Genomic DNA, 8,461 nt, shown 5'->3' with positions numbered 1-8,461 from the left:
GCCGGGCCCCGGCCCCCAGGCCCGGGCCCGGCAGCACTCACCTGTTGGTAGAGGGGCGGCTGCTGCCCGGGCAAGTAGGACTGCTGGGCTGGCAAGCTGCTCAGCGCGGCTTCCTGGCCCGGCAGGGCGGAGAGGAGGCCCTGCGGGAGCGAGAGGGTGGCCGTCACGGGGGCTGGGGGACACGCGGGGCCAAGGGTAAAGCCCACAGTCCCTGCCGGCTCTGTGGGCTGGGGACCGCCTGCCCCTCGTCCCCCGGAAAGGGGCCGGCGTGGCTGGGAGCGCTGACCTGCATGCCGTAGGGCTGGTAGCCCATGGAGACCGACTGGCTGCCCATGTAGCCCATGGCGCCCGACTGGGGGGCCTGCGAGATGGCCGGGATGCTCTGGGACTGCGAGGCTGCGCTCTGGGGAAGAGAGAGGCCGGTGAGAGGCTCAGCCCAAGCCAGCACCCCGGGACCAGCACCCCAGGACCAGGGTCACTCCCTCCCCGTGTCCCGGGGAGCCCAGAACCAGCTCAGGGCCTGGCCCCCTCCCACTGCGAACGCGGCAGCAGATCCGGGGGTCCGGGGCCAACCCGCCCTTTGTCCCTCCCGGTCACAGATGCCGTGTGGCGGAGAGGGGGCCAGCTGCCCCAGCCCCGCCAGCCACGAGCGGCTCTGCCCCCCACTTGCCTGGTAGCCCTGTGTGGGAGTCGGCTGGTAGGACGAGTACGCCGGGGTGGTGGTGGGCACCGCCTGGCCCTGCTGAGCCGCCTGCCCGCCGCCGGCCCCAGGCGGGTACATGTAGGCGTTCACCATGGCAGGATCTGGGGGCAGAGGGCAGGTTGGAGCGGCCGCCCCACGCTCGGCCCCCGCGCTCGGCCCCGCCGCCCCCGTACCTGTCCCCGAGACGGGCATGGCGCTGTACGGCCCCGTGCCCCCCTGTGCCGCCTGGTTCATGTACACGCCGTGCATGGGCGAGCCCTCCACGGAGCCGGCCGGGCTGAAGGTGCCAGGGAAGCTGGTGGGCCCAGAGGGCTGGTAGATCACCCCGCCGGCCGCGGGCATAGCCTGGAGCTGGGAGGGGAGAAGAGCAAGCTTTGGGCCATGCCACCCCGGGCTGGGCAGGAGGGGCTGTGGGCCAGCAGCCGTACTTGGGCGTAAGGCAGCGAGAAGGCCGGCATCTGGGCTCGCATCTGGATGGTCTGCTTCTGCTGCTCCAGGCGCAGCTGCCGCTCCTTCTCCTGCTCCTGCAGGCGCTGGATGGCCACCTGACGCTGCATCTCCAGGTACTCCTGCGGGAGCGGGCTCTGAGGGCTGGAAGCTGGGGCACCGCGGCATCGCCCCGTGCCAGGGCGGCCGGCCCCAGGCGGGCGCTGGGGACCCCTCCCCGCCTCACCTGCTTCTTCTGCCTCATGATCTCCAGCTTCTGGGCCAGCTGGATCTGGCGCTGGCGCTCGGCCTCCTCGGCGGCGCGGCGCAGCTTCTCCCGATGCTCCTCCCTCAGCGCGTTCAGAGCCCCGCGCGCGTCCCGGATCTGCGCCAGTTTGTCCTGCAGGCCTTCGTAGTACACTGGGGAGGAAACAGCCAGCCTCAGGGACCCCCTCGGGGCTGTGTGAAGCCCCCGTAGCCGCCCGCCCCCCCCAGGCAGCTCCCACGTACGCCTGCGCTCGTCCAGCTGGTTGAGCAGCTCCAGCAGCTGCGGGTGCATGTTGTTGATGGACTGGAAGAGGGACAGGACGGCAGAGTCGTTGGTGATGCTGCGGCCCCGCATGTGGTTGCTCTTCATGCGGTTGACAAAGGTGGTGACGGCGTTCTGCAGCGCCTTCAGGAACTGCTCGTGGTTCTCCTCGGACTCGCCGTTCTGGTACTGCTGCTGGAAGGACAGGGCAGCCCCTCAGCCTCGACTTTGCTGTGCCGAGAACCGGAGAGCCGCGGGGTCGGGCTGGGAGGAGGAGTCGGGCACTTCTCACCCCTCAGAAGCTGCCGGACGCGGGTCCAGGTCCCCTCTTACCTCAACGACACCCAGCGTGGTGGGGTGGGTGTCCCCAGGCTGCACAGCAGGCTCCGAGAGGGACAGAGGCGCCGACGGCGTGGGGCTCTTGCGAACTTCCTCTTGTTTCTTCTCCCAGTAGTTGCGGTTCAGGTACCGAGCCAGCTGCCAGAGACAGAAGGGAGATGAACACGCAGCCCTGCTGGGACTGAGCCCTTGCCGTGGAGTACTTGGGTCCTCACCTCTGGGTCAATGTCCTCAGCCAGGGGAGCAGAGGAATTCTGCAGAGACAGACGGGAGAATCCGGTTCAGAGAAACCAGAGGCCCACAGCTCCCACCCCGACAAGCTGCTCCCACCCGGCCAGGCACAACCACCAGTGCTCTGCACCAGCACGAAGCTGAATGGGAAGCACCGTCTCCTCCAGCCAGAGGCAGCGGAGGCACCGAAACACGGGCTGAGCACAGACCTTGCTGAAAACACAGCAGTGCTCTTAAGGAGCAAGGGACTGAATGGGGCAGAGCTTTTCTCTCAGAACAGGGATTAAATCTGGCCCAAGCAGAGCAGACTCGGGCTAGCGGTGTGGCCCGTGTCCAGCCACTTCATGTTCAGGGGCCCCCACGAACGTACCACGGGTGGGGAATAGAGGGTGCTGACCGGGGGAGCGGAGGACGTGACGGGAGTGGGCTCAGCCTTCGGGTACATGGAGTAGGTCGTTTTCTGCCTCTGCAAAAGAGAAAAACCAGCCCACTCATGGACTGTCCAGACTCCTCCAAATCACCCAGTCAGGAACAGACTGGACGCACTGGGTGGGCAAGGCTCTTGGCGACGGCCGGGCACGGCGGCAGACCCAGCCTCACACCGTGAGCGGGGCCCACAGGCCAGCGTGCCCCAGGGCCTGCAGCCTGGGCACAGCCCGCGTCCAGGATCCGGGACTGCAGCGCCATGCGTGCCTGGCTCCGCTTTCAGCCTCTCATGCCACAGGCCCTGTAGCTCGCTCGCGTCAGGACGTGCCCAGAGATCTGCTACCGCGCATACGGCCACCACCACTCCCAGACACCAAACGGGGCACAAACCATTCTCTCCTTCTCCTCGGCCTCTGACTGAGACAAGGCAATAGCCAGCTGGAGCTCCTCCTCCTCCTGCAGAGCTGTCTCGTCACGCTTTGGAGGCAGCTGCAGGCAGAAGGATGAGGAGGGGGTCAGGAAAGGATCCGTGAGCCCAACAGGATCCCCGGGTCACCCACGGGGCAGCCGCTCACCTGGGACTGCTGAGAGAGGGGGCTGGTCAGGTACTCGGGGGGCAGCTCGGAGGTGGCAGCAGCTTTACCCTCGGCTTTCCTGCAGCCAGAAAGAGGCAGCAGCGCAGACTGAACGCTCCCTCCTCCACACGGGAGCCCCAGCTCTGCACACCAGCACAGCTGTAAACCCCCTTCCCAGGGAGGGAGGGACCCCAGCCCAGCCTGGGACACCCCCGCTCCGCTCTGCAGAACGGTGGCTCCAGGCCAAAGCTTCCCCCTCATGGTCCCAGGCAAGGAAACACACCACAAAGGCTACTGACTTGTTGAGATGCTCGTAACAGGGCTCACAGACTCTCACTTCCTTCTCAATCCCGAACTTGGGGATGGTGGAATACTTGGAGGAGCATTTGCCACAGAAGATCTGCCCGCAGGCCCTGCAGTGGTGCTGCAAGGGACAGGAGAGGTCAGCGCGGCACCAGGACACTCCGTCACCGTTAGAGACCACTCGGACGCTCCCGGCACTTCCCCGTCAGTGGCCAGGGCCCACAGGCCGGCCCCAACGCTTCCACGCAGGCTCAGGGGGTCCCGCACGTCCCGGGGGGGCTGCGCAGGACTGGGGAACCCAGAGGGCAGGAGCAGCACCCACCTTCCGCGTCATCACACCAAACTGCACTCGGCATCGGTGACACTCCTCAGCATCGACCCAGTCCGGAGCCTGCGGGGGTCAAGAAATGTGTGAGGCAGGAGAAGGGCCTCAAGGAGTGTCCCCACCGAGCCCCTCCGGGGCTGCCACGGCTCCCCAAGGTGCCTCATGAACAGGGGAGACAGGAACATTTGCAGCTCAACAGGGAACGTTAATCCCCCCCAAGTTATCTCCTCTCATGTTCCTAGAGACTGCGACACTCTCCCACTCTGCCAGAGATTTTCCACAAACCAACGCCCTGCTGCCGTGCTCAGCGTGCCGCGGCTGCCAGAGGCCTCCGAGTAGGGCCCGGTGAGACCAACGCCTGTCCGGGTCGGTGCTCCCCCCGGTTGGCAGTTTTAGGCTGGATCGCCGTAGTGCACCCCAGAGCTGCCGGGAGCAGAAGGTACCCGCGAGGTATCTAACCCACACGAAACGGAGGAACACAAGGACCGGAGGTTTAGGAGGAGAGGGACAGGGGAGCAAGGTGTGTCCTGCAGTGCCGGCTCCCTCCCGCCCCGCAGAGCTCACCCGTTCTGCAGCGAACATGGCATCGCTCTCTTTGAACTCCGGGAACACGTGGCCTGCGCGAGAAACGACAGCGCCGCGCTGCGAAAGGGCTCCCACGGCGCAGCGATGCAGATCCACCTCAGATCCAGCCCAGCCCGCCCTGACCCCACCACCGTCCTGCGAAGTGCCGGGCTCTCGGCCCCGCAGGACAATCCCCGGTTGGTTTCCCTCTAAGGGACTTCTAAGGGACACTGGGGCCCTCTGGACAAGGCTTATTTCTCAAGGCCTGGAAGTCAGCTTGGGAGGGAAAAAGCCCACGGCGTGGGCAGGCAGGGCTTTGAGTCTCACCCCCTGAATGGCAAGAGCGTGGCTGCACCGGCTCGGCACCTCCCGCCCGTGGAGGTTCTGGTGCTCGGGAGGAGGCACAGGCAGCAGCACATCCCTTCCCTCGCAGGGACGAGACAACGTCCCACACTGTCAGTGAGAGCGTGGACCCACCCTGGAAGTACTAAGGGAAGCCGGGGAGGAAGGAACCGCCCCCACTGTAAATCCCTTCCCAGAGGACACGCTGACTTGCTGCCAGTTTCCCCAAGAACATCGGCAGCTCCTGCTTGTGGGGTCGCGCTGCCAACCCCGAGCTGTGGGCTGGGCTGCAGGCCCGGAGCGAGGCAGACCCCGGTCCCGGGACCGCGGCGCCCTCCTCAGTCCCTGCAGGGGGTCGGTCGGGTATCGGGCACCAACAGAAAGCTTGCTACCGCAAGTCCAGGCTTTGCTAAGACCAGGCAGGGTCCTTCTCCTGCAAGGCCCCTCCAGAGCTGAGCTCCTTGGCCCACCCCCGCCCACAGCGTCCTCACCTTCGACCTTCATGATCTGGTAGGTGTCCTGCACCACCTTGTACTTGGGCTCGTTGCGGAAGGCGTGAGCCCAGGCCTGGATGAGGTACAGGATCTTACTGCGCACGCTCGTCTCCACTTGTCTCTGCACAGAAAGGGAGGAGGGAAAAAAAAAATAAAATCTGAGAAAAAGACCCTCAAACCCAAAGGATGGTGCGAATCCCCCAACAGAGGATCCAGAAATACCATTCAGGGAGACTTTAGAGTGCTTGTGCAAGGTGGGAACTGTCAGCAAGCTGCAATAAGGACAATTACAGACTCCTCCAGCTTCCCCGCTCTCCCCCTCCAGCACAAACAAGAAAACGTCCTTCAGAGCAGCACAGGCCAACGTGTAAAGGGGTGCGGTTGTGATGCTTGAGAAAACACCCAGAGACGGGCACGGCCGCTCCCCGGGGCAGGCGCAAGTGCTGACCTGCCCGCGTCGTTGTTCACCTCCTCCCCAGAGCTGCTCAGCCCGCAGCAGGAACCCGCGGGGCCTGGAGCCGCCGGGGCTGACAGAGCCGCGGGGCCGAGCCCCAGCAGGAGCCAGCCGGCAGCGGGAGGGGCCCCGCCGGCCGGGAATACCCAAAGCTCCGTGGTGTGAGCGGGAAGGACAGCCGGGAGGCTGCCCTTCAGGGGCAGGGCTGCTTGTATCACAGTTCAAGGAGCCGCAGAAAACTTGGCAAGGGCCTCCGAGAGCGGCCCTGCATCAGCTGACCGAGTCATCGCACATTCACATGACCGGTTGCTCCAGAAATCCCCCAGGAAGCGAAGGGGCACTGTCCAGCTCCGATTTCAGCGAGAGCTCAGCCCACACAGCGTGACTTACTGATGATTCCCGCAGCTACAGACTGCTGGATTTGGCAGAGTCCTGCATTCCACACGTCACAGCCCTGAACTTCACCACAACTACAACCACTGCACCAGCGTTGGGCATTCACAAGCAGCAAAGTTCCAAGCACAGGAGAAAATGGGTCTGCGGCTGTTAAGAAACTACTAAGGCAGACAAGAACTAGAGAGAAGCACAAAATCCTTCGATCTGATCTCCCTGGCACCTGGCCGTCCCGTTGCGGCAGCGTTCCTATCTCAGCAGAAGATCCAGTGGGGAGACGAGTCAGCCCTGGCAGGGGGGTGACAGGGAGACACCCTGTACGGCGTGTGGGGCGAGGGACAGCCCTGCCCCGGCAAGCTCCTGTCTGGGCACTGCTGCTCTGGGGCTGGAACTGGAGACAGAAGGTCCCATTTACACTTCCCTTGTGGGAGTCTCCAGTCCGAGGAGACACGGAGCTGCTGCATCACGTTATCACAAACTGGCAGCTTGAGACAACAGCTTGTCAGTGGAAACAGCCAGGTCTACATCCTGCAAAGCTCCTCACACGACTCCACAGGCCAGTGAAAAGGCCACAATAAAGAGGGGGGTTCTGACAGGTTTTACCTTCCTGCGTGTCTCGGGCTGTACTCGGAGGGGATTCACCCCTCTGCTGCTCAGGTCCTCTGTGCAGCTGTCAGCCTGTCACCTCTGTTCTCCTTTGCTGTCTCAAGCCAAGCGTTAGTTGCACACAGGAAGGATGGGGGCCTCTGCAGCGTATTCCTGCCCCACTTCACAACACAGCCAAACATCCCCTCCGCTCTTACGACACCTCCTCTCCCTAGCAGGCACTCCTCGGCTCCCTACGCTCGTCCCTTCGCATCACACGATACAGTTTGATCTTTTCTGAAATGCACTTCCAAACACTTTCCCTTCTGCTCCTCACAAGAACGGAACAAAGGAGAGGACACACACGTTTTCTGCGGCTTTTTTTCCAGCCTCATTCAAAACCATATTTACCTTGAGTATTTCCTTCAGTTCCTCCATAGTCTGTTTATTTGCCACCTCATCATGGACTGTTTGGCCACAGTTTTTAACCACCGACTCCATGACCTGCGAGGGCGAAGGATAGTATTAGTCTGGTGCTTCCCTCCCTCTCTGTGGTCTGCGATGAGTCCCAGCACACGTTACAGGTGGCTGCAGGCAGCACGCCAAGACGGGGCCACTATTTCATCAACAAGTTGCATTAGGGCAGCGTCAGCCGAGCCGGAGAAATCCAGACAGCCACGCTGGAGTAAGCTATGCTTCAGCTGCACGGTGGCCTTTGCACCTCTGCCGCGCAGAGACAGACCCCCAGGGACAGTGTCTCGGGTTCCAGCTTTGGCTGTTCCTAACTCCGAGATGGAAATAAAGAACAAAAGCCACGGCCTGCTGATCAGTCACAAAATCTCTGCACGAGAGCCAGGAGGGGGCAAACCCCAAGCCCGGACTCTGGCACTCTGCGGGCAGGGCAGGGAACGCAGCCCTTGAGACAGGCTTAGAAAAGACGAGCAGTTCCCAGCCTGCGAGCCGGGGCCCTGCAGCACTGGCGGCCGGGGCTGACGTTACCTCCAGCGCGTAGAGCGCCACGTGGGGATTCTTGTCGTTGACTTTCTTCTTGATAGCGTTGACAGCGTATTTTGCTCTGGGTAAGGAGAGAGAAAGAGTACATGTCCTCGGGTAGTCAGGAATCCAAGGGCAGATCCCACCTGCTGTGGGCAGCCTCCTACCCCCACCCGCACACCAGGGAACAGCCAGTTTGCTCGCGGCCTACGCGATTCCCCCGGGGCAAACTGGGAACAGAGGGGATAAATACATTCCAGTTTCCCTGAGGATTTCAGGCCAGAGATAACCTGCAACTCCTGAGCTCAGGGAATTACCCCAAGGCATCAGGGCGCACTGGGCTGCTTTTCTAACGCCCTTCTGAAAGGGGTAAGGAGACGCGCGCTGCCGCAGGCCGACAGGCCCCGGCCCCCCTGCGCCTCGCGAAGCCGCGGGGAGCTGCACCCGCAGCACTCACTGGGTGTCTCCCTGGCGGATCATGTCGCAGATCTGCAGGATGGATTCCCAGTCCGTCTCCAGCAGGAGCTGGCTCGTAGCCTTATCTGCAGGGAATAAACCCATTAGGCTGCTTCAGGCTGCTCCGCCTGTCTCGGCTCAGCTCCGCCGCCGCCGATGCGTTTGCGGGAAAGCTCCGCCGGGCGCCGGCGACGCCCTAGACCCGAGCGATCGAGGATAAAAATCCCGATTTTTCCCGGGACGCGCCGGCTCGTCCCCTCCAGACGCCTCAGGGCGCTCGGTAACCTCGGACCCGCCGCCCCAGCTCCTGCGGCCCCGGCAGC

General features: G+C 63.4%; 1 protein-coding gene across 1 annotated transcript; it reads right to left on the bottom strand.

Moving 5' to 3' along the window:
• Nucleotides 1-8: 8 nt before the first annotated feature.
• Nucleotides 9-8,258, bottom strand: HGS (hepatocyte growth factor-regulated tyrosine kinase substrate; the record flags this gene model as incomplete). The annotated part of the gene is made up of 19 exons (XM_026861323.1): nt 8,140-8,258; nt 7,689-7,764; nt 7,101-7,193; nt 5,255-5,378; nt 4,422-4,474; nt 3,855-3,923; nt 3,529-3,653; nt 3,230-3,308; nt 3,045-3,143; nt 2,599-2,694; nt 2,213-2,251; nt 1,992-2,135; nt 1,640-1,853; nt 1,377-1,549; nt 1,132-1,272; nt 877-1,054; nt 671-804; nt 287-403; nt 9-140 (listed from the first exon to the last, which is right to left on the bottom strand). Coding segments are annotated over exons 1-19 (2,190 nt in total), but the record flags the coding sequence as incomplete, so codon positions are not given.
• Nucleotides 8,259-8,461: the final 203 nt, after the last annotated feature.

Source organism: Athene cunicularia (assembly GCF_003259725.1).
Source record: "Athene cunicularia isolate RWA chromosome 18 unlocalized genomic scaffold, athCun1 chr18_part1, whole genome shotgun sequence".
NCBI lineage: Eukaryota > Metazoa > Chordata > Aves > Strigiformes > Strigidae > Athene > Athene cunicularia.
This window is presented reverse-complemented; position numbering and strand designations above follow the sequence as displayed.